The sequence below is a fragment of the Suillus discolor genome (genome assembly GCF_016758755.1).
Source record: "Suillus discolor strain FC423 chromosome Unknown F5147scaffold_7, whole genome shotgun sequence".
NCBI classification, from domain to species: domain Eukaryota; kingdom Fungi; phylum Basidiomycota; class Agaricomycetes; order Boletales; family Suillaceae; genus Suillus; species Suillus discolor.
The window spans coordinates 515,007-539,344 of record NW_024541254.1 but is presented as its reverse complement, the minus strand read 5'-3'; the positions used below and the strand labels follow the sequence as shown (position 1 = coordinate 539,344).

The 24,338-nt window shown below is 50.3% G+C and overlaps 6 protein-coding genes across 6 annotated transcripts; 4 read left to right on the top strand and 2 right to left on the bottom strand.

Annotated features, from left to right (window-relative positions):
- Positions 1-5,000: 5,000 nt before the first annotated feature.
- On the bottom strand, positions 5,001-9,084 carry F5147DRAFT_675124 (Aldehyde/histidinol dehydrogenase). Its single transcript, XM_041435895.1, has 14 exons — positions 8,988-9,084; positions 8,824-8,899; positions 8,728-8,775; positions 8,501-8,704; positions 8,364-8,449; positions 8,231-8,316; positions 7,846-8,177; positions 7,809-7,815; positions 7,614-7,755; positions 7,477-7,559; positions 7,336-7,427; positions 5,369-5,451; positions 5,218-5,318; positions 5,001-5,196 (listed from the first exon to the last, which is right to left on the bottom strand). Exons 1-14 carry the CDS (start codon positions 9,041-9,043, stop codon positions 5,069-5,071), a joined length of 1,524 nt encoding a protein of 507 aa, XP_041297277.1. The 5' UTR covers positions 9,044-9,084; the 3' UTR covers positions 5,001-5,068.
- Positions 9,085-10,048: 964 nt separating this feature from the next.
- Positions 10,049-11,276, top strand: F5147DRAFT_758393 (uncharacterized protein; the record flags this gene model as incomplete). Its single annotated transcript, XM_041440404.1, has 8 exons — positions 10,049-10,123; positions 10,192-10,260; positions 10,312-10,395; positions 10,443-10,544; positions 10,598-10,831; positions 10,881-10,931; positions 10,980-11,131; positions 11,232-11,276. 8 exons carry the CDS (start codon positions 10,049-10,051, stop codon positions 11,269-11,271), a joined length of 807 nt encoding a protein of 268 aa, XP_041297276.1. The 3' UTR covers positions 11,272-11,276.
- Positions 11,277-13,978: 2,702 nt separating this feature from the next.
- Positions 13,979-15,546, top strand: F5147DRAFT_649315 (uncharacterized protein; the record flags this gene model as incomplete). The annotated part of the gene is made up of 8 exons (XM_041433335.1): positions 13,979-14,034; positions 14,091-14,131; positions 14,230-14,326; positions 14,374-14,458; positions 14,501-14,520; positions 14,556-14,652; positions 14,806-14,875; positions 15,074-15,546. The coding sequence occupies 8 exons, from the start codon at positions 13,979-13,981 to the stop codon at positions 15,544-15,546; spliced, it is 939 nt and encodes a 312-aa protein (XP_041297275.1).
- Positions 15,547-16,559: 1,013 nt separating this feature from the next.
- On the bottom strand, positions 16,560-20,579 carry F5147DRAFT_649314 (uncharacterized protein; the record flags this gene model as incomplete). Its single annotated transcript, XM_041433334.1, has 14 exons — positions 16,560-16,808; positions 16,862-16,987; positions 17,057-17,133; positions 17,298-17,323; positions 17,430-17,625; positions 17,683-18,576; positions 18,598-18,789; positions 18,836-18,848; positions 19,075-19,260; positions 19,291-19,728; positions 19,832-19,975; positions 20,080-20,304; positions 20,380-20,478; positions 20,499-20,579. 14 exons carry the CDS (start codon positions 20,577-20,579, stop codon positions 16,560-16,562), a joined length of 2,946 nt encoding a protein of 981 aa, XP_041297274.1.
- Positions 20,580-21,243: 664 nt separating this feature from the next.
- On the top strand, positions 21,244-22,403 carry F5147DRAFT_649313 (uncharacterized protein; the record flags this gene model as incomplete). The annotated part of the gene is made up of 5 exons (XM_041433333.1): positions 21,244-21,438; positions 21,494-21,948; positions 21,979-22,082; positions 22,138-22,308; positions 22,336-22,403. The coding sequence occupies 5 exons, from the start codon at positions 21,244-21,246 to the stop codon at positions 22,401-22,403; spliced, it is 993 nt and encodes a 330-aa protein (XP_041297273.1).
- Positions 22,404-23,386: 983 nt separating this feature from the next.
- F5147DRAFT_769298 (uncharacterized protein) lies at positions 23,387-24,268 on the top strand (the record flags this gene model as incomplete). Its single annotated transcript, XM_041441036.1, has 1 exon — positions 23,387-24,268. The coding sequence occupies one exon, from the start codon at positions 23,387-23,389 to the stop codon at positions 24,266-24,268; it is 882 nt and encodes a 293-aa protein (XP_041297272.1).
- Between the last annotated feature and the right edge of the window lie 70 nt (positions 24,269-24,338).

Below are 24,338 nucleotides of genomic sequence, written 5' to 3'. Positions count from 1 at the left end.
ATTGAAGACTGAGATGCTACAACGTTTGGGGTGGCGCTTATAAGGTGAGTGCGCCAGGAACTTGATATAAAGGAAAAAATAAACTGAAACATTGTAGGGCTCGAGCCGACGTCGACATGTCGCTCGCCATTGCCCATTTTGGATGCGCTCGCTATCCACTTCTCCCCCTGTGCCTAAACTTCGGCCGCTTGCTCTCTCTCTCTCTCGGCTTTCCCTCCTTCGGCTGTCTCAGATTCCAACACTCCCCCTCGAGCGCTATCCAACCCCATCAAGAGCCGTAGGCGCTGTAGTCTGGGACGGGCGAGTGGCTTGGTGAATGCGTCAGCGACGTTGTCCTCTGTGGGACAATACAGGAGATTGAAGATGCCGTTTTTGACGTGGCCGCGCACAAAATGGTATCGTAAGTCGATATGCTTTGTTCTCGACTGGAACTTGCCATTTGACGCTAATGCGATAGCAGCCTGGTTGTCGCAAAAGATGGGGGTGGGGAGAGTAGGGCTCTCATAGAGTTCGCCGATCAGTAGCTGCAGATAGAGGAGTTCGCGTACCACGCTCGTGAGTGCTATGTATTCAGCCTCTGCCGTGGATAGTGCGATTAACGGTTGCTTCCGCGCACTCCAGGCCACTGGTCCCCCGTTCAGCATCACAATATAGCCGGACATGGAATGCCTGTGCGGCTGGGACGCCCAGTCCGCATCTACAAAAGCCTCTAACCCTGCCTCCATTGGACCTAAGGTAAGTTCGGTACTGTCCGTAGCCTTTAGGTAACGCAAAGCTCTCTTTGCCGCCTCCCAGTGTACTCTCCCGGGGTTCTGCATGAACTGCGACAACGTTGCAACGGAGAAGGCGATGTCCGGACGCGTGCTGGTCGCCGCGTACATCAAGGAACCTATGGCCCTCTGATATGGTACGTCGCGCATGCTCTGTAGCTCGGTGTGGGTCGCGGGGGACTGATCTGTTGAGAGGATGGCTCCAGGGTCCATTGGGGTAGGCGCGCTCTTGGCATCGGCCAAACGGAAACGTTCGACTATGGTTGCCACGTACGCCTTCTGCAATAAGGTTCTGGTACGTGCAACTCTATCCCTCGTTACCTTTAGCCCTAACAACCACCTCAGCTCCCCAAGGTTCGATATTTCGAAGAAGTCCTTGAGCTGCGACTTGAACTGGAGGATGTAGGAGATGTGGTTGGTGGTGACGGCCATGTCATCGACGGACACGGTGATGACGACGTGCTCCTTCGAGGTACGTTTGTAGTACACGGCTTGATCCACCCGCGAGCGACTGAACCCAAGGCTACAAAAAACGCCGGCAAGCTCCTCGGCCCACTCGAAACCAGCCTGTTTCAGCCCAGGTAGGCTCCTCTTCAACTTCAGCACCTTCCCCTCCTGCCCAGCCTTCATATATCCCGGCGGCGCCCTCATGTATATCTCCTCCTGGATCTTGGCATAAAGGTATGCACTTTTTATATCCACCTGGTGGATTTCCCAATCGCGTTGAGCGGCCATTGACAGGACTGTTCGTATGGTGGCCATGTTGGCTGTTGGCGCAAATGTGTCGAAGTAGTTGACTCCATAACGTTGACGCTGTCCGTTGGCAACGAGACGTGCTCGCAACTTGAGCTTTTCGCCATCTGGCCCACACTTTGTGGCCAGAACATAGTGGCAAGGGATTATGTTGGCGCCCCTAGGTGCGTCTACAATTTCCCACGTACCTAACTTCTCTAACTGGGCGATTTCGTAATCCACAGCTTCTTGCCATTCAACACCATCTGACCCATTCAAGGCTTCTCATAGGGTGGGCTCCGGTTCAGTGGTGGCCAACGCAAGGTGAATGTGATTTTCTTCGTCTAACAGATCTACTTCTGACGCTTCCAGCAGGTCTTCCATTGCGACGCTTGCCGTTTGGCCCTCATTGAGGGCTGCGTAGTAGCCAGGAGGGGGTCGTGTCCTAGTGGTCCTGGGTGCCGGCGGAGTAGGTGGGCGTTCTGGTGGGGTTCGGGGAGGAGTAGATGGCTGAGGTTGCTGGCCGGTAGATGGTTGAGGTTGCTGCTGCGAGGTGGTGAGGATGGGCTGGGCGTCTTTAGGTGAGTCCTTGTTAATATTGCTGCTATTATATTTGTTGATGGCAGCAGACTCCCCCTCGTCCAGCACAGCCTCACTTACCACTGGTGCGAAGGTGAGGTTCCTTTCCACCGACACACAGCGCTTACCAGGCCAATAGACTCGGTAGCCCTTACTCTCAACGTCCACCCCCACAAACATGGCCTCCTCCGCTTTCGGCTCCAGCTTCCCCGCCTCTCGCACATGGACATAGACTGTCACACCGAACTCGTGGGCCTGCGACAAATCCGGCTTGGACTTCTGGACCAGTTCAAAAGGTGTGCTGCCAGGTACGGATCTGGAAGGTAAGCGGTTCTTAAGCCAAGTAGCATAGTTGACAGCTTCGGCCCACAGGTACTTCGGTAAGTCCTTTGCGAGCAGCATCGCACGAGCGTGCTCGACCAGAGTCCTGTTGAGGCGTTCGGCAATGCCGTTCTGCTGTGGTGAGTCATGCACCGTTAGCTGACGCTCTATGCCCTGCTGACGCAAGTACTTGTCAAACTCCGCACTCAGGTACTCCCCTCCTCTATCCGACTGGACCTTCTTCAAGCGAACTCCTGGGTTCTGACGCCCGAGCCACGCTTCATACTCTTTGAACGCAGTAAGTGCTTCACTCTTTTTGTTTGAGGAATTGAAGCTTGGATTGCTGGCTGAAGTCGTCCGTAAAGCTGATATAATATTTGCAGCCGCCCAGGCTTGTCGTTTGTGCGGGCCCCCAGAGGTCGGTGTGAACCAGGTCGCCATAGGTACGCGCACGAGTCGTCGTCTCTTTGGGGAAAGGGTGTTGCGCTGACTTAGCCTTAACACAGGTATCGCAGAATTCTGCCTTCGACTCTGGATCCAACTCCACGCCTACCACCAAGCCCTTCTTAATTGCGTCCGCCACTGCATTGTGCGAGACGTGACCTAGTCTGCGGTGCAGCTGGCTGAGGGTAAGCTTCTCGTTAGCTACATGAGCTTGGTGGAGCTGATGTCCCTTTGTCACGACGCTGTACAGGCCTTCCACTTGAGGGATTTTGGCTATAACTCGGCGCGTGGGTCCCTTCGACAATACCTTGCACATTTGGCCTTCAAAGAGAATGGCCATTCCAGCGTTCGTTATCTTGTTGGTAGAGATGAGGGTGAAGGCCATATTAGGTGCGTAGAGCGTGTCCCTTAGCGTCACCATTGTGCGTTTGTCCCCGAGTGGGAGTTCTATGTTGACATCCCCTCGTCCTACCGCGCTAAGAGTCGAGCCATCCGCAGTACGGATGTCCTGGGGGGGGATTGGGAGGAAGTTTGTGAACTTGGAGCGGTCCGGGCAGAAATGGGAGGTCGCGCCGGAGTCTACAATGGCACCTCGTCTGTCGACAGGTACATTGAGGTTCTTTGCGACCGACGCCAAGCTTGACGTCATGAAAGCGTACTGATCGTGGGACTCTGACTCCGTGGCAGTGTTAACTGCTTGCTTTGGACCTTTGTCTGTCCTTCCCTTCTGCTGCTTGGGCCCTTGGCCCTCTTTCCCGCCTCCTGGCCTCCAGCAATCAGCCTTATAATGACCCTTCCGCTCACAATTGTAGCATGTGGCATCCGGATTGGACTTAGTCGCACCTCTGATGCTCGTCCTTGGCTTGCCCCTGGTTTCCCGTGCGGCCAGAGCTGTACCGGTGCCTTTCTTGGCTGGACGACGTTCAGTAAGTTGTCTGTGCTTGAACTCTTCTGTTACTATGCTGATGAGTTCGTATGGGGATAATGGGCTCTTCGTGATCTTAGCGGCGGCACTTATCGAGGATAGGAGTGGTCGATACAACTCTGGGAGCGAGCCCAAGATTATGGCGTGAAAATCGGTGTCAGTGATACTGACCCCCATACCAGCTAGGGATTCGCGAAGCCTTAGAAGGTCCGCGAAGTGGGCCTTAACGTCCCCAGACTCTTCGCACCTCGTCTCCTGCAGTCTCCGACGTAAGTCTATTTGGACGAGCTCCGTTTTACTCTTGTGTATCTGACAAACTTCAGTCCAGACTAGCGAAGCCGACTCGAACTTCTGAACGCGTAGCAACAGCCGGTCCGTAATGGTACTGAAGACTTGTTGTTTTGCGAGTGAGTTCTTCTGGTAGAATTCGTCTATTTTCTTGTCGAGCTCCTCGATCTCGTCCTCCGTAGCAGGAGTACCGTCGCGTTTCTCCAGTCGACCTGTCGTCTGGTTGATGACGAAGGCCTTAGGTTTAAATGCACGACCATCAACATATCGCATCAGACCTCGCGCACCAATCGCTGTCAAGGTACGTTCTTTGTATGTGATCCAGTTTGAGCCATCTTCGGCTAACTTGGGAACATTGAACAGCGTCGACGTGGTGCCGGGGAGCGTAGTATCTGTGGCCATAGCAGGGCTCATAACCTATGGAGGTTTATGTCGAACGGGAGGCTCGGAGGCTAGACTAGACTAGACAAAAGGTACGAATCTCAGTATTCGGATTGAAGACTCCATTAACGGAACATCTACCTAGACAAAAGGTACGACTACGGTACGTTAGCCTTTTGTAAACGATATACAACTCTAATCACTTACATCTCAGTATTCGGATTGAAGACTGAGATGCTACAACGTTTGGGGTGGCGCTTATAAGGTGAGTGCGCCAGGAACTTGATATAAAGGAAAAAATAAACTGAAACATTGTAGGGCTCGAGCCGACGTCGACATGTCGCTCGCCATTGCCCATTTTGGATGCGCTCGCTATCCACTTCTCCCCCTGTGCCTAAACTTCGGCCGCTTGCTCTCTCTCTCTCTCGGCTTTCCCTCCTTCAGCCTTCCGTCCTTTGGCTGTCTCGGATTCCAACAGGGGCGATGGGGTTTGCTGCTCTAGTGTTCTTTAGGATACTTTAAAATTCGTCCTCCACAAATGTTTCTCGTTGAATATGTACAAGTAACAAAATGATTCTTTGATTGTACAACATCGATGACTACCGTTGTTTTCATGATTCTCATTAAATCAAATCAAGTTCGACGGGTATTGGAAGTCCTCTAGGCCCACGAAGTTCTCCTTTATGCTTCTCACCGAAATGAATCGGTAGAAGATGCTGATACTCCTAGCTTTGTCATTGGTCCCACTCGCTCGCCCTCCTCAAAAGGGTTGCTGACCCACGACCGCCCCAGTGCATTTCTCGTTGTAATAGACGTTGCCAGCAGTGTTGTGTAGCTTGTTTTTGGCAGTCAGAAGGGCCCTGCGCTCTGTGGCAAAGCTGGAAAAGAAGTTGTCAGTCGATGCAAATCGCAGAGACCTTGGACTTACATAGAGCCGGTCAGTGCATAAAGCGAGGTGTTTTCGATCAGTTCCAGAGTCTGCTCATAATTTGTGTCATCGTACACATAAACCTAGAAAGTTGTTAGTACTGGCCGCATTTGCGAACGAAAAAGCATTACAGTGATGACAGTAGTGCTGCCGTGGTCCGGTTCGGTCCGGTTCGGAGGGTCCTAGATGAGAACCAAGAACCGGACCATCGGTTCGGTTCTACAAAATGTCCGAACCCAGAACCGGACCATAGAGAACCGTTCTCTATGGTCCGGTTCGGTTTTTTTGGGGTCCGAACCCGAACCGAACCAAAAAAAAAACTGTAAGAGCACGCAAAAAAACATTGACAAAGTACTAAGTAGTATACATGTTGAGTAACTAATCTAATAACATGGCTGCTCCCCCCCAATTACCATGCGCGAGAGGTATCAGGAGAGTGATTGTGATAACGAGGGGTTGACACAACCAGAAATAGGAAAGCGGCAGCGAAGGATGGCGATCATGAGCATGGGTCGAGGATGGCGGCGAGCAGCAGCAGGAGATGGCAGTGAGCAGCAGCGTGAGATGGTGGCGAGCGCGGGTACCATATACAAATAATAAATTTATTAGACACTGAAACAATAAAACACCATGACGCACCTTTGCAGCTGAGAGAACTCCCCATCTAGAGTCGAGTCTACATGCGCTGTGCGTTTGCGCATGGTGCTGGTGGCATTGGATGTGCTAAGTGGGAGGATGCTGAAGGTAATGAGAGGGCGCTGAACTTGTCAACTTGATGGCGGGAGGGTGCCAAAGGTAGCGAGAGGGTGCCAAAGGAAGTGAGAGGGTACTGGGAGTTGGGTTGGCACGAGAGGTTCGATCCAAAATATGACGCGACCAGTGGGAACGTTACACATACATGAGCTCCACAAAGCATGCCAGAGAGAACTCACTGAGTAGCCCAAAACTCGAATGAGACCATTGCGCCACCAAGAGCTACATTCCAGAAAATGGGACCAACTTTCCCGGTGGTGTTGTCAACATGTGGCGTGTCCCGTACATGGAGTGCCAACTTGTTGGCCTAGCAGAGCGCATTCAGTTGTGAGAATATGCAATGAGACATGCATATCGATTCACCTTTGGATCCGATAGTAGGTCATCGAGGCAGGCTGTGAGAGACGGAGGGTGAGAGACAGCGGGGTGAGAGACAGTGGGCGAGAGCAGCCAGCGGGTGTGTGAGACAGTGAGCAAGAGACAGTGGGTGAGTGAGAGAGACGGAGGGTGAGAGACAGCGGGGTGAGAGACAGTGGGCGAGAGCAGCCAGCGGGTGTGTGAGACAGTGAGCAAGAGACAGTGGGTGAGTGAGACACGGCGAGCGAGCCAGCAAAAGCCAGCCAGAAAGAACAGCAAGCGAGTGAGAGGGGATGCGGTGAGGTGGCGGGCATCAACATAGGCGCAGGTGGTGTGGCGTGTGATGGGTCGTGCGCTGGTAGCGATGGGTGCTGGCCCTCGAGGGAGCCATCAGCATTCAGAGCACAAATACGCACCTCTGCAGCATAGCGCAAGACACAATCCCTCCAAAATCCACCTTGACCGCGCCTAACACATCCACCTCCAGTAAAAGGTAGTCTTGCGCAGTGTTGTAGCTGGTCCTCAATGAATAGAACCTCCTGTTATAGAGGTGAGCGGGTGAGAGACTTGAGAGTTTAATTAGTTAGTGCTTACCTTCGAAAAGGCTAAATGTAGCTTGATTAATCAACAACGTGAATCCCGAAGATGACAGTTGTCGAAGTGGAAGTCGATAAGGGTTCAGAATGGTTCGGGAAGGCCGAACCAGAACTGGACCGTTTGGGAAGATCTAGAACCGAGAACCGTTTTCCGGTCCGGTTCTGGCTGGCGCGAGAACCATGGACCGAACCGCGGAGAACCGGACCAAAAGTCCGGTTCGAACCATGGTTCTGGACCGGACCGCGGCAGCACTAGATGACAGGACCAAAGATTTCTTCTTTCATGGTGACTGATTCAGGATCTTTGGTTAGAATGACGGTGGGCTGTATGAAGTAGCCCTTGGAGTCATCGCCTGTAGGATCATGAGAAAAGTCGCAGGTGAGTCGTGATATTCGCCTTACCAGTGCCTCCGATAAGAACCTCCCCTCCCGCATCCTTGGCTTTCTGGATGAATCCAATTATTTTGTCATGAGCCGGACGACCTCTGGATATTATTCAGTGATCAATGCGCAGCCCAATGCATAGAAATGGAACGCACATCACGGGTCCAATAAAGTTGCTGAAGTCTGATGGTGACCTGATTTTGATCTTGGCAACCTCAGACAAGAGCAGATCTTTGAATCCAGATGACCAAAGCGAAGAGGAAACATATAGCCGTGGCAATGCAGAACACTTTTGTCCTGCACCCACACCTGTCAATCTTGCATGCCACTCATACACGCAATATGTGCACCTTGATACTCGAAGCCGCCTCAAATGGTCTGCAAAACTGCATTTCGGATCTCTGCCGACTTGTGGATCACATGGAAGTTCTTTCCTCCTGTCTCACCGATGATTCTCGGATGCCCTTTGTAGTTGTCCAGGTTTGTGGCGATGTCTTTCCATAGCTTCTTGAATATGAACGTGCTGCCTGTGAAGTGGAGCACTGTAAAGTTGGGGTGCGATATCGCCTGTGCGACGACTTCTGGAGGTGGCCCAGGGATGAACCGGATGACGCCGGGTGGAACACCAGCCTCCGCGAGGATCTGGTAGATCAAGTAGTTGGAATACGTGGCCGCTGGTGAAGGTTTCCATACGACTGTGTTACCGACGATTGCGGGAACTAAAATGTCTGGTTCAGAACATAATAATCATGATAGAAATAGTCGCTCGTACCATCCGGAAGGTTTCCACCGATCGCTGTGAAGTTGAATGGCGAAACTGCGAGAACAAATCCTTCCAGCGCGTGGTACTCGATGCGGCTATCCAATCATTGTAAGTATCCTGAAAGAAGGCGTACTGGACTTACTTCCATGATCCCACTGCGTTCTTAGGAGGCTGTTGTGCGTGAAGCTCCTCAACATATTTGACGCCGAAACACAAGAAATCGGAAAGCTGCGAAATTCCATCAATCGACTGCCATCAAGATAATTCCATCTTACACACCTCGACAGCATCAATATCAGCCTGCCAAGTGTTCTTGCCTTGACCAAGCATAGTAGCTGCTACCAATTTGTAACAGTACTTGCCGCTAACAAGCTCTGCAGTACACAGGAAGATGGCGGCGCGATCGTTCCAAGGCATGGCCTCCCACTCAAATTTGGCGGAAAGAGCACCATCGATCGCATTGGCTACAGTCGCTTCATCTGCCTCGTGGTATACGCAGATATGACAGCGTGGTCAGAGGGTATGGCCTGCTTGACAAGTTTATCAGTTCTGATCTAAGATCTAAGTCATCGACGAATTGGCCAGTGACACGCTGTACAGACCAGTGAGTCATTGACGATATAGGAAACCTCAAATGGAAGTTCATGTTGCATCTGAGCAAGTGCAGCTTCGAGACCCCTGTGCTCTGCTGACCCTGCAGCATAGATTTGCTGCCGACATGATTCGGGATGAGAAGGAGTGACTCGCAAAGTTCATATAGACTCACCTTAGGTTCATTTTCGATTGCAGGCACTTGAATGTGGCGAGCTGAGGTGTAGACATTTTGGAGACAAAGTCATTGAGATAGGTAGATATGGAAGAGTTGTCCAGCACTTTAATTCTTCTTCTTCACTTCAAGGCTGCTCTCGCTACGATCTCTTTCAAGAACCATTCATCAGGAACTTCGAGATATACATTCCATTGCCTGAGATATTGACTAGCATCTAAACTCACTGCTGGTTGGCTGCAGGTCCTGCTTCTCCGGAATCCTCGAACGTCCTTGCTTCTAGTGCGGCTAGATACTTGAGGTCAACATCAGCCAAGAAGCTGTCGGCAAGATAGCTTATCCCAAACCATCTTCAGCACGCCATTATTCCTTGCGGAGATGAAATAGCTCCTGCTTGTGAGTCAAGGGAGGCAGCATTTGAGGCGGAGTGCGCGTTGACATGTGAAGGCTGAGTGGTCTGCACAGAGGCCGGAAGATAAGCTAGTACATTACCAGTTCTACTTGTCAAATTTGAGTTCAGAGTCGAATGGCGGTCTAGCACTAACGGTGGATTTGAATGTGTTTGATTGATTCCTAAAGGATGGTCATAACGGTATCTCAACACGCTCAAGTTCTGATATAGATTTCCAAAGGCGCGATATAAGGGTTCTTGTCTAATTCTGTTTGAGATGAAAACCGTTAGAGAACCGGTTTGAAATTTGAAATTTTGACGGAGACCCTAACTCGGCAAGATTTGTAAAGCTCGTGCCTGTCACAGTGACACACTCATATTGAAGTTAGCCTGTCGATTGTCATGAACTTCATACATATCCATGTATTTACTTACCTGCACCCATCAATATCAAGCTTGTTAAATCATGAGCGATGCATGCTAAAGTTTCCCTAGCGCTTGCCCGAACCACGTTCCATTACTATAACTTGAACGTGGCTGAATGATTGGCGCTGCCTTGAAGCTTGTGCTCGACGGTATTCGGCTGCCTTGTTGATCTGTGGTACTCTTCCCTCCCTCTAATTGTTGTAGTCATTTTCCTCAAGCTCATCCAAATTTTTCACTGTTCCCAATGAGCAAAGACCACAGGCCAGAACCTCCTCCAGAGGCTTCTGGATCCAGAGATGCAACTGCTGGCGAGAGCACAGTACGTGCCCCCATGAGATTGTTGTCGACGAGCACTAATAATATCGTCGCTACGCATCCTTAATCCAGAATCAGCCCCGCAGTGGATTCTGTCAGACCCTACGCAAAGTTAAGAAGAATGTGGCTAAAAAAGTTTCTGTATGTCGACCCAATTGCAGAAGGACCTAAAATATGACTGATATTGTGCAGAGACGCTTCAAGCGTTCTCACAGCCAAATCTCCACCATCCAGAACACTGATCATGGAGGCGCTTCATCGAATCATGATATCGAGGTAAGCAGTTTTTGTTTTGATGTTGAACTTGTCTGAGGTCCACCAAGGATGCATCGTGTCTGCATCCTTCTGATGGCAACAAGCCCGCCACATCTGAGAATCTCAGTGGCTGTGAGAATCAAGTCGCGTCCGGAGAACCTGCTTCGAAGGTAATTACGCCAAACAATCTATCTTTCATATCTAAATTCTGGTGGTCATGCAGGTCCCCGATACCCCTCCTGGCGTGGAAGAAATTCCTGATCCCCAATCAGTTGATGCTGGACTTCAGGGTGCCCATGAGGCTACAGAAAGTATGAGACTACTTGGGGGGCATGTCGCTTCTTTTCTATCCAAAGCCGAGGATGGCCCAAGAGATCTCGCTGCCGCAGACAATCTCCCGACCACATATCTTCGAAAACTCAAAATTTTTGACACTGTCATCGAGAATCTTGTGAACGTATGGGCCGCTCTTCTTAGTTGGAAGTGAGCTAATTAAATTTGTATAGGTACATCCCTATGCAAAGATGGTGCTGGGCATGCTGTCTGCTGCATCCAAAGTACGTGTGGTTTTACCTTCCTGTTCAACAGTTGTTATCTCTATGCAGATTATTCTCGCTCAAACAGAACGTGACAAGTCGGTGCAAACTCTTCTCGAGAAATTGCAACAAGTTTACGACTTCATGTCACAAGAGGACACTCTCAGCCAGATTTTATCCAAGCACAGCATCACTAGACGAATCGCCCAGCAGACTCTAGAGTGCGTGTGTTTCATCAGGGATTATTCGAAGAAAAAGAGCTTTTGTGAGTCTTCGAGCCATTGCACTTTCCATGATTTCAATCTTATGCCATTATCACAGGGAAGAGACTCGGGAAAAATATTGTCTCAGAGACGAATGATCAGATTTCACGGTACAATAAGGCTTTGGACGAGTTCATGCAACAGTTTTGGGACCAAGCCCTTTGGGACATAGCCAATCTTGTCCAGTGTACGAGTAAGGATCCGGACATGCTTCTGACTTTTCGTATACTCACAATACCCCTTCAGGCGACAAACTGAGCGACAAACTGGATCTCAGCGGGATGCCTTACGCAGCAGGCGCAGGACTAAATACCACGAAACTATGCTTACCAGGGACGCACACGGACATTCTATCCCGGATCACTGAATGGATCAATAGCAGTGGAGATACTGCTGAGCGGGTGCTGTGGCTATCTGGCCCTGCGGGCACAGGCAAATCATCCATCGCTCACACAATCGCTAACTGGTTCAATGACTTGGGAGGGCTTGGCTCGTGTTTCTGCTTCGACCGGAACCAAATGGACAAACATCATGAAAAAGTGTTCTCCACCATCGCTCGCGACCTCGCTGACCGTGATCCGAAAATGAGATGAACATTAGCCAATGTAGTCGAACACGCAAATGCGCTGAAGAACACGACAGATATCATGCAACAATGGCACAAGCTATTTATGGAACCGCTGAAGAAGTTTTCTGGGTCGAGTGCAGAATTTGTCTTGATCGTAATCGAAGCGCTGGATGAGAGTGGCGGAGTCGAGACACGGTGCAACCTTCTCCGCATACTTTCCGGTAAACTTCAGGACAAAGGTCTTCCCCAAATCACCGAACTCCCTCCCAACTTTCAGATTCTCGTCACCTCTCGCCCACTTCACGATATTGATGATGCATTACGCGGTGCTCAGCATGTTCTACGATTATCCATGGACGACATTCCAGAAGCAGTCGCAAAAAGCGACATTCATGCTTTTGTGTCTGAGGAGCTGAAAGAGCTACCAGATTTTGGGTACGAAGAGTTCGCAGTCCTCGCTGACAAGGCTGGTGGACTATTCGAGTGGGCGCGTCTTGCATGCGAATACATCCAGGAAACCCCTCCTGGCTCATACCCAATTGATCGCTTCAATGCTGTGGTGACCCATGATCATGGAGAGCGGAAAAATTTGCTGTATGATATTTATGGCTTCATTTTAGGAGAAAACATGGGAAGGGACAGATACACAAGAACCGAGTATCAGCGAGCGCTGGCAAAGTTTCATTCCGTGATGGGACAAGTACTTGGCTCAACCGAAGCCCTCCCTTTAGATGCCCTGAATGCCATGCGAAGCCGTTTTCCAGACCAAAGAGAGCATTACAAAGTGGAGGTTGTGATAGAACATATGGGATCCCTCCTAAGCGGCATCACCAACCCATCCAGTCCCATCCGACCCCTTCATGCATCCTTCTGCGAATTCCTGACAGACAAATCATCCAGTGGAGACTTTTTCGTGGAAATATCGAACGCGCAACGTGATCTTGCTTTTGCATCACTTCGAGTGATGGAGCACGACCTTCGCTTCAATATGTGTGATTTGAAGTCTTCATACCTCCCCAATAGCAAAGATACCGGGCTGCTGGATAGAGTCGCAACACTCATTCCCTCGCATCTGTCTTATTCCTGTCGATTCTGGGCTACGCACGTCTGAGCAACCAACTTTGACACGGAGCTCGCCAAGGAAATAGGATCATTCTTCGACAACGAGCGACTGCTTTTCTGGATTGAAGCACTCGGCCTTCTCAATGGACTGAGCAGCGCAGTTGCTGTGCTTCCACTGATTGCCCAGTGGCTGAAGGTGAGAATAGAGTGACCTGGTGGTGTCATAGGAAGTGCTTACGGGCGAACACAGGGCCAATCCGGATATGCAAGCATGTTGTCCACTGCAACGGATGTGCAGAGATTCGTGCAGGTGTTTGGTGGAATGATTTTGCACAGCACGTCACATCTGTATGTATCAGGGCTGCCATTTTGCCCCAGCAAGTCCACGATAGCTACAAAGTTTACTGGAAAGTTTCCGAACACTCTTCGTCTGATGTGTGGTCGTCTTGTGAACTGGACAGCTATTCAGACCGTGATCAGTGGGCACACTGAACCGGTTTCATCAGTCTCGTTCTCACCCGATGGCACTCACATCGTGTCTGGTTCTTGGGATTCCACTGTCCGGCTGTGGGATGCAGCAATGGGGCTGCCATTCGGTGAGCCCTTACGAGGGCATACTGAATCGGTTCGGTCAGTCTCGTTCTCGCCCGATGGCACTCGCATTGTGTCTGGTTCAGAAGATTTCACTGTCCGGCTGTGGGATGCAGCAACGGGGCTGCCATTGGGTGAACCCTTCCGAGGGCACACTTCTTCGGTAAACTCAGTCTCATTCTCTCCCGATGGCACTCGCATCATGTCTGGTTCAAGGGATTCCACTGTCCAGTGAGCCCATTCAGTCACATAGTCCATGTTATACAGACAGCTGAGGTTGAAAATATACCGTTCCACACAGGCTAGCGGATATCGGCCGATTGAATGTGTCCGCCTGAGTCTAATGTTCGGCCGGCCGGCTCACTGACAGATGATTTTAACAGCTGGGCCTATAAATCGTGATGCTCGATATTAACATGTCAGCCAGTGTCCAGGAAACAAAGGCGGCGCAGTGTGATACTGTCATCTGGGCCCATGTAGCAAATAGTTGCTGTGTGCACTGGTCAGCCGATGCCAAAGGTCAGCATGAAGCCATCATGTGGGCTGATGTAGAAGATATTTCAGGTGCATGTCAATAGGCCCATATGGAACACATTGCTTGTGCGTATCGGTCCGGCAATATTGGGTATGAGGCCATCAGGTGGGCCGATCACAATGAACAGCCGATGCAATCGGGTGGGCTGATGGAACTGATAGCATCAGTTTGGCCGATAAAGATGAATTCCCGATGCTCTCAGGTGGGCAGATAACAATAAATGGCCCAACATAATTGGGTGGGCCGATGGAACTGATAGCATTGGTTGGGCCGATTGAAGCGAATTCCTGATGCTCTCAGGTGGGCGGATAACAATGAACAGCCGACAGAATCGGGTCGGCCGATGGAATCGCAACCGTCGGTTGGGCCTATGGAAACAAATTCCCGATGCAACCAGGTGGGCCGATATGAATGAAAGGCTGATGCTCTCAGGTGGGCCGATAGAATTGAGATTGTCGATTGGGCCGAGGGAAACGAATTCCAGATGAAATCAGGTGGGCCGATAAGAATGAAAGGCCGATGCAATCAGGTGGGCCGATAAATTTGAGACCGTTGGTTGGGCCCATGGAAGCAAATTCCCAACGCTGTCAGGTGGGCCGATAACAATAAATGCCCGATATCATCAGGTGGGCCGATGGAATTGAGACCATCGGTTGGGCCCATGGAAACGATTTGCCAATGCTCTCAGGTGGGCCGAGAGTACTGAATGGCCAATGTAATCAGGTAAGCCGATGGAACTGATGGCATTGGGTGGGCCTATGGAAATGAATTTGCGATGCGCTCGGGTGGGCCGATGGAACTGAAGCTGTCAGGTGGGCCAATATAAACAAATGAATCAGGTGGGCCGATAGACATGAAGTACCCCTATGCCATCAGGTTGGCCGAATGGAATGGACGCCTGATGAAGTCGTGTGGGCTGATGAGGAGCACCATATCATTCTATCAGGTGAGCCGGCGTGGAGCAGGTCTCCCATGCGCATCGGTCGGCACACATCAGCATGGTCGGTCAGTCGGTCTCCAGGAAAGATGATCTAGTGGATTCAACAACATGAATTCAAATTAATTTTCAACCTTGTAAAGGAACCATCTACAAAGTTTAATGTAACTGTCATATACTATTATATGTGATTGCATGTCTGACTAGGCTGGAACCGAGACATGACGATCAACATCCATATATTTCACATACTGTGGCCGGGGTGTCCCCACAAAGTTGTGAAGGCTATCGTGCATGAACCATGCCCACACGATGCGATCACCGGTACATGTGACTCCATGCCTGACAAGGTGTCCAGAGCAAGCAACAATGGTGCCAGACTTATATCACAACTGTATACCGAGGTTGGACAGGGTCATCAGCCCATCACAATAGTGGCCGACACTGGTCATGATGTCGAACCCTTCGGGAGCAGATCTTGGATCTCGGTGAAGAGGGCATTGCCTGTTACAAATGACGGCTGTGCAGTTGAAGACCAAGGCCCAAAGTTGCAGACAAGTGTATATGTCATTGTGACCGTTGTCCATGGCCCACCAAGCGAGTTTTATATGCGTGGTAACCGAGGCCCAATACAACTCTGGATGCATCACCCAAAGAGCCGCCGAGGCCAGGAGTGCTGAGCGCTGCATGGATGTTATGACCATAGGACCACTTTCGCCCTTCAATGCAGCCGACACCTCGGGGGAGAACACACCGTTGGGAGGAAAACCATGTGGCTGGAACAGCTGAGTGAGTAAATAGATCATAGTGGAACAACCAGACCTCACCTCTCAGCCTTGCTGGAACCAGCAAGGAGCTATGTTGATGCATCCTGGGGTTAATGGGCGTCGGTCACTCTTATGGAAATACCCAGGGAAAGTTCGCCATTGGGTCTCTTCTCCCCTGGTGATGCTTCTCTTCAGAAGATGACCCATGCCGATGGTGGCGTCTTCCATGTCGGCCTGATTGGTCAGTCTAAATGTCAACCGACAAGCAACAATGCATGGGGCTTACTTGAATCCACGGGCTGATGGCATCTGGAAGGTACCATAGGATGATACGACCGCCTGAATCAACGAGCACTGAGGGCTTGTCGAGCAATTGTTCAGAACGATAAGGAAATCTTTGGAGTAGAGCCTCTTCATGTTTTGTGATTCACCCGGTGGAGCGTTTGTTAAGTGCCTCATTATACCGAATCATGTTGATATCAAGCTGAACTGCCACGCAGTTGGCAAAACACCGACAATATCAAGGAATAACTCACTTGGGTTTAAATAAGCATCGGTGAGAACTCGGCCAACTGCTGACATGCAAGCATGGTCGGCACATCCAATGTCAGTGGAGGCAAGACCGACTGTTGCCGGCGACCGACATGATCAGCAAAGAGCTGGTGCACAAAGTCACCAGCAATGCATGTCGTATGCAATGCCCAGTCAATAGGAATTGAAATCATCTGCGGAGGCAGAACAACAGGCATAATAACTTGTCAGCTTATATGGGACATGACCGAGATTCATTGAGTAATACTATATACATTTAGAGAATCAACGTAAATTCGGCAATACTACTGATGTCTATTTAGTAATGATGTCCACAATGCCGGTGATAACAGTAAAATTAACATCGGTGAAAGAGCAGCACAAGCCATGCGAAGTCAATCCTTGCCCGACAATTGCCCACTAGAATTCAAAAGCACTTCCTCTAGGTCGGCAATCGGTCCCTCAAGTTGGGACATGGTGGATGCAGCTGCAGTGGCGACCTGGGTCTTCTGGTCCAGCAAAGCACCCATTGCATCACCGAGATGTTTGAGGTGGGCTCTCACTGCCACGATTTGATTGAAGAGGGCATTGCCATCCACCTGCCCGGTCACCACAGGACCAGGCACAAGCATGGCTCCCGTCGGCTAACGATTACCATAAGTGCAAGTCCAGCATGAGAAAGAGAGCAATAACCGACCAGTTGTTCAAAGTGGTCTTGGGTCATCTCCATGACCTCATGGATGTTCAAGACCGGCAGGTCCAACCCCAACTGGTCAAAGTGATCCTTCCACCAATCGTACCGGTAGTTAGGCACAACAAAACACTGATAAAGGCATGAGTTACAACATAATGTCGACCGACCGGCCGACGGACTGATTGATGAGACACTCACATCAGCCTCCCATTGAAGGTGCCGGACGAAGCTGGCTTTGTAATCTGGTGTCCGAGGTATATGGTTCCGGTTGCAAACTAGCCAGATGGCAGCGAATCAGGCAGTGGCAAACTCTAAGACATTTGCAGCATCCCAGGCAGTAAAGTCACTGAGTTCATATGTATGGAGTGTGGAGGAGTTGGACATGCTGGTGGTAGCTTGGATCAAAAAGTTTCATCCGGATCGGTATTGTGATACTGACTAATCCACTTTGGCACTTGCCGATGTCTGAATGCAGTCGCAGCCGCATATGGACCCCTGTCACTCTACAACCGCAGCCACCCCTTTTGTTCGTTCAAAGCTGTCCTGTGCATGTTGTGAGAGTCGGAGATACATTTGAGCCTGGTGGGCAGCATAGCACCGGTGCCTGACCATGCGCTGTACATCGGCCTCCTGCATTCGGCCTACCCATTGTTGAGATTTATGAAGAAAAAATTCAACCGTCCATGTCATTTCCCGACCGACCAGCAGCAGCTCCTCTGCCCAACGATCACGCAGTGCCAGTGTCCTAAGCCAATGGACACGGTAAACTGTTGTGTAAGTATATTAGCACCCCACAGGAACAGGTAAGTCGGTGAAGTGCAAACATTCATTCATCCAGTCATTGCTTGCAGAATCCCCCTCAACATCAATGCTCCAAAACCATGCTAACATGCTATTTCTTTGACCACGCGTGTTTGGGTCTGCAACAACTGTGGTAGCCTTGAGGTCGGCCTTCTCCAACAGCCGATACTTGGACAATAAGTCATCGGCACCAAGATGGATTAGCTGCTTGCAGCATTTTGAGTATATCTGCGTGTTTAGGTGTAGGACCTTGTCCACTGAGTGCACCCGAGCCCATGCCCTGGTTGACCGTGCTTGGGATTTTGCCGACCAAACCATGGTGCGAAACAGAACGGCCTTGTCGGCCAAGTTGACCCGGACGGCATGTAATGCATCATTTGCTTGGCTTTCTCTCAATAATATTTCTTGCAGCACCAGGTCGGCAACGCCCCACAGGGCGCATCTTTCGATGCCGATGTTTGACGGCAATGGAATCACCACGGTCTCAGGATTGAACTTCACCGGAATATCATATCGGTCTTCATCATCTGACCTCTCGGGATCCTCGGATGATGACCCGACGGAATCCGCTTCTACTGTATCCAACATCACCATCATGCCATCCAAATGGTCACAGCTGTTTAATTCATCGCCGAGAAATGTCACCACGACCCTGACAAATTCATCCAGTTGGCCTTGCAATCTGTCATGATGCCGGGCCACAGCCAGCTTCTGGGTGTCGGTTGGCTGTTTGCCTAGCTTTCTTACGTCGATCAGGAGGGCTACTTGAGCCTCTTCCAGCGTAATTCCAGAGGCTAGCCAAGTAGCAGCACCATGATGAATCTCACCGGCCGGCCATTGAGCCTGATGGTTCAGCAGGTGTAACTCTTGCTGTTTTCTTGTTGGCGCTTTGCCAAAGTATATCAGCATATTAAATACTGATGTTCCAATCAACATACATTTTGTCAATTGAACCTCATATATGTCCATGGAACTTGGATTATGAAGTCGGTCATCCTGAGTGGCAGTGGCCTCTGCTTCCCATGTGTGAAGGGTATCACCCTTGGCGGTCTCGCTTAACCAGTCAAATGCATACTGGCTGTCTCGGACACCCTGCACAGCCTCCTTGAATTTTCTGCCAAGGAATTTGCCTAGATGCATTTGGATTTGTCAACTTGGTATAATAATATTACTCACTGATGTGTATCATCTTCATAAAATTACAGTCATTCATTTGAAAGTCTAAACACTCCTTTCGGTGGGGGGAGGACATCCCTCTTGCCGATGGTGATATGATGTTCAAGGGTGCCCACAGGGTCTCTATTATTTCTCCGTCGATCCTGGCGGCACTGGTTATGAAGTTGGACGCATACCTCACATAGCATTTATCTTGATGGCCGTGGACATGCCACAGCCCAATTCCAGGAATAATGTACCATGCCCCATGGAAGGTCAAGATAAGGCGACTCTTCAATCCGCTTGCTGAGATGCTTGTTGTATTGACAATTAATGTCATAGAATGTGAATGCCCGATTGATCCCATCGGTATTGTACCCCAGAGCTTGACACAGGGCATAATCCATGTTCATCTGCCTTTGGCCTGGCCGACTCATCAGTTGAACCTGGCCAATGTAGCAATTTGAAAGGCTAACCTTTCCCCCTTCTGAAAGTCTACCATTGAATGAGGAACAAAACACCCGTGCCTCGCACAAGCACATCCGCCTATCCCTGTTGCTTCCAGCTTGTGGTGCCGAGGCATTTGCCTGGTTGACCGCTCGGTGGTTGTTACAGTCTGACCTTTGCACAATGTCCTGCGCCTGGGATAGATGCATTTTGTATCGGGCATCACCGACCATGAAGCCCAAGCCATCGGTCAATGCCACCTCATCGCTTGGATTGGTGGGATACAAATGCTCTGCCTTGAAATTGCCATCCATGACTAACGATCTGGAATACAGCCATGCAGGGTCGGACTCATTTCTGTCTGACAAATTGAGATTTACACCGGGCTGAGGACATGCAGGACAGAAGAGTGCAAGCTCCCCTGCCTTCGGCTGTCGCTTCTCATGGCCAAACCCATGCCACTTGAGCTGCTTCACTTGTCTCCACTGCCTGCCTGACCCTCATCAATTCTCTGTACCGGTCCTTTCGGCCATTGTGAGCAATGCAATGTTCAAAATCCACATCACTCACTGGAACCAGATGAGGAAACACGCTTGAGGTGATTCGCCTTAATTTACTGTAGTAGTTCATTGCCGATGTCCCGCATTCCAGGTTGTCCAGCAGGAAGTCGTCCAACACTGCAAATGTGAATGCTGTCTTCGGCGAAGTGAAAGACTGCAGGGAAGAGGCCAGGTCTCGAATAGTTGCATGTCAGGGCTCAGTGCACCAGCGCACTGACAGAATCTGATGATCATGGAGTGGAGCCCGGAAGTATCTACCACCGTGGTCGTCCGAGGATCATTAACCAAGGGTATCCATGGGCCTTCAGTCAATTGGTCTCCCTCATCATCTGTATCGCACCACTCGTCGGTCAGTCCTGGGACAAGGCTCGCCCGCAGTGGCCAAGGTGGACTTCCAACCCTATCTTTGTCAAGGAAGTGCCCTCGAAGAATCCCCCGGTCCATTGACTGATCCGATGAAAAGGCATGAGGCTGTGAACTGTCCTACAGCAATGAGTACAGAAGAGAGGTTCACCCATGCAACCATGACATCTGTAGACTCCTGTCCTTTGGACAGACTGAGCACATCCTGTTTGGAGGTGGACCCTCTTGCCGAAGTAGCAAGTCCAAGTAGTCCTCGGTCTTGCGCTGCCACTCGTGCAAATAGTCATTTTGACTCTGATATTTGGTGTCAGTACATGGGACAAGGCAAGTGGACGGTCAACTTGCCATGGACTTGCGAACACGAAAAGGCTCGAAGTTGCATTTGCCCAGGTCATAGTGTTCATAGTCGCCCTCCACATGAAGTCCTTTGGTGGATGGCTGCTTGGTAGGCGATTTTCTGGGGGATGAATGAACCAATGTTGTTTTGTTGTAACGTCAAGCTCTGACAAATCGTCCTGTATCTCCTCTAGATGTTCTTTTGTTCTCCCATTGAACCAAAGAGGATGTCTTTGGAGGACTCCAGGCCTTTGGCTTTGACTTGACCATGGACCGAAGTAGTGCTGCGAGTGTCAGGATGTCTTGTTTGGAGTGAGATGCTTAGACTTTGAGACATTTTGGTGCTTACATGCAACTGCCAAATGCAATGCCTAGTATGTAATAGTCACTTCGATCTCTCGGAAATCATTGGCATGGATATTCACAGTGCAATTCCAATAGCTGATAGTGATTTGTCTATATCATATGTCAAGAGCACTTCAGATCCTCCAATTTCATGCCACCCACCCACCTATGCATCTACACCACTCAATAAGTCTTGTAGTGATAGGGCTCACACTATTCGGCACAATCTAGCCCTTACGTTCACTTATGACATGGGTGTGTCACTTATGTGAAGCATTACTCACATGAGCTTCCTTCCATTTTTCGTTCCATCAACCACATCAATGCTCTCCTACACTTACATTTCCAGGTCCTTTACTCCAAGCTACCTACTGTGACATGACTCGGACGAAGATAAATGCTGGGGATCAGCCTTGGTTGAACGACCGAGAGAACACCGCTCTGCAGTCCCATGTTGAGGACTGGGGGAAGGCGAGTGGGACCGAGAGACGACAAATCTTCAAAGCGGCTGCCAGAGAAGCCAGACTCTTGGCTCCAAAGATGGACCAAGAGCTCTTGAAGCAACGAAAAGAGGTAAGTGTTTCAGCTTTGATGTAGGGTCATGCTGCTTTACAGTCATCATAAACAGAAATACAGGCAGTGGTTCCACAACCACAAGAAACACAAGGCCAATGCCAAAGCGCCAACGAAGCTGCAAAAAAAATGGACAGCACGCCAAGTAATTGAAGAGCAGCGCAAGGCCGACATTCTTCAGCAAATACATGAAGAAATCGAGGAGGAGACTGGGCAGAAGCCTGAGCAGAAAGAAATCTTCAGGAGGTATCAACCCACTATGACGGCAATCATGAAAGGGCTGGGTGACAATGAGTTGGAGGAAGCCCAGGCGAAGGCTGACGAGTGGACAAATCAAGCACCTGACCCTGCAGTCCAGGCCAAGACGGCTAGGAAGAAGGGTGAAAAGATGATCAAGCACTTCGCAAAGGAGATGTTTACTCAGGCCGGTATGAGACTCTTTGTATTGGGTTCCTGGAAGGATGAGAAGGGCAGCCTACTTACATCCAGGCAAGTTGATACAGTCGGTCGGTCAGTCATTTTGCTTACATGGTTTGGCAGATTTGACTTCAATGAACACCTTGGGATAGGCTCCAGCTTCATGAAATGCAAGGACTGGCAGGTCATCTTACCGGCATGGGAAGATTTCATAGGTGATGCATTCAGTGAGTCTCAAGACCATCTCAGAGGTGCTTCATTTAATTTGTCACGTCCATTAAGACCAGGATCAAGACCAGGACGGCACGCTGCTCGGAGGCACTCGCCGGGTTCCCAAGCCTTACCATGAGTTCGACCTGGACCGCATGGGTTTGCCGATGTTGCCCGATATTGAGGGCGTGTCTCTTGACGCCAAGAAGGGAATGATTCGGTCATTTCTCACCATTCATTACTGTAAGCCTGTTGATAGAAAACCTGCAGCATCATCTGATGCCCACCGCCACAGGAATATGCTGTGGAAAGCCGAAGGTCCCAGTGCCTTGGAGTGACATAATGAAGGGACAGTCCAGATTTATCTCCAGCATATACTTGCCTGAGGACGCAAAGATTATGGACCCTTTGAAATTGCAACGGAATGAAGCCAACGCCTTGTTGGAATGTTGGTTAGACCAACAAGACAACCTGTTACAAGTAACATCGGTCACGTGGCCCCCCTATCATTTTCCCTTCATCCTCGCCCTCACCATATACCGGCTCGTCCTCCTTTACCGACTTTCCGTTGACCGGATCCTCGGGACCATTCCCGTCCCTCGCATCGCCTGCCTCTATGCACATGCACACACGTTCCTCCCCTGATTCGACCACCAATGTGGTCCCACACCTGTGACTCGGTCTGACTCGTGCCACCAATGTGGCTTTCCTCTTTCTGTTCCTTCTGACTGCAGATTCCCGCACGTTGTATTCTTACCGTTGGTCTGTTCCAACGTTTCTCGGTCTCATTCCACATTCGACCACCCATCACTAATCCAGCTCTGTTGCCAACGCACCTATACCATTCTCGTCTCCCCTTTACCCTTACCTACTGTGCGGTAGCCTTGCCCTTAACCCTCTCCACTTAGTATAAGTAGTCGGTCACCCTGTACTAGATTCTCTAACTTGAATCTACTCAATCTTCCCTGGAACATACTTCCCTCTGAACGCCCCTTTGGCTTCAGTCTCTAGTATCTTTTCTTAGTCGCTCATCGCGACTAAGTCTACCTCGATCGACCTCATCGTTCGGACAAGACTGTCCTTACCTTGAGCGACTTCAAAGACATCCGTCTTAGAAGTCACGTGACACGCGCGTACTGTGATCACTGCCGACTCGTCGTCGCCAGTCTCACTTGCTATACCGGATCCTTCCGGTTACGTCATGAACATTAGCGGACGACGCCCCTCTTAGGGCTCCGCCTAACAGATCTATTTGAGTGCGTAACACAACCAGGTAGGGCTCACATTGAAGTTCAAGGCCTGGATCGACAACAAGGGCAAGATGAGGGCTCCTGTCAGCAAAGAGTCTGATGACTCTAACGGTGATGCTGATGATGAGGGCATGTGGCCCATGCCAACCAAAAAGTCATTGGCCGCCGCTGCACCATCACCGGCCGGAGTTCCCAAAGTGCGGCCTAGGTTCATCAAACGAGCTCATGTCAGTTCCGCCGATGAAGAATCTGACAAGACTGATGCAGATGTGCCTCTGCCGAAGGTAAACAAACATGCACCCTACCGTGTAAGGAAAGGTGCAAATGCAACACGAGGTGACCTGGTGGGACACCCATCGGAGTCAGATGACCAACCGGCACCCAAGAGCATTGGCAAGAGAGTCAGAACTTGGCCTGCCATCATCTCACCCCGAACAGACTCGGCATATGAAGACCGACCGATTATAGATTTGGTCAGACAGGTCTCTCATGATAGAGGGGCCTATGCAGCAGGCAAAACCTGCATGCCCGTTGCACAGGTGACCGAGGGATCAGAAGATGAAAGTTGTAGCCATATTGGCACGAAGGCCAGGTATGAGCCAGCCTGCTCACATCATACCGCCCAGCAAGTTCGTGGCTTCGGCCCACATTCAACTCGTCAAGGTCTTGAACATATTCGGACATCCCCCGTGGTGCCGGACCAGACACTGAAAAAGACCAGGGCTGCCCGAGATGTATTACCGGCGGTAAATAACCGATTGCCGAGGAAGACAACGGCTCCCAGAGAGCGGTCACCGGCGATAAATGACCAGTCGGCCAAGAAGACCAAGGTCACCAAATCGGCGGCTTGCTCAATTCCCGATGCACCGGCAAAGAGTACCAGGAGCAAGGTCGACAATGCGCTTGGCACCCAAATTCGGCAAAAGCCTAAGAGATATGCTGACTACGTGTAGTTGTCAGCAGCATCTTGTGTCATAGAGGTTGTTCCATTCTGCTCAGTAATCAATGATTTAAGTATATACA

Coding starts and splice junctions, on each gene's coding strand:
- F5147DRAFT_675124 (XM_041435895.1), bottom strand. CDS start 9,043: ATGTCTACACCTCAGCTCGCCACATTCAAGTGCCTGCAATCGAAAATG. Junction 8,900..8,987: donor CAATCGAAAATGAACCTAAG/GTGAGTCTATAT, acceptor AGCAGAGCACAG/GGGTCTCGAAGCTGCACTTG. Junction 7,428..7,476: donor GGTTCTTATCGGAGGCACTG/GTAAGGCGAATA, acceptor ATGATCCTACAG/GCGATGACTCCAAGGGCTAC.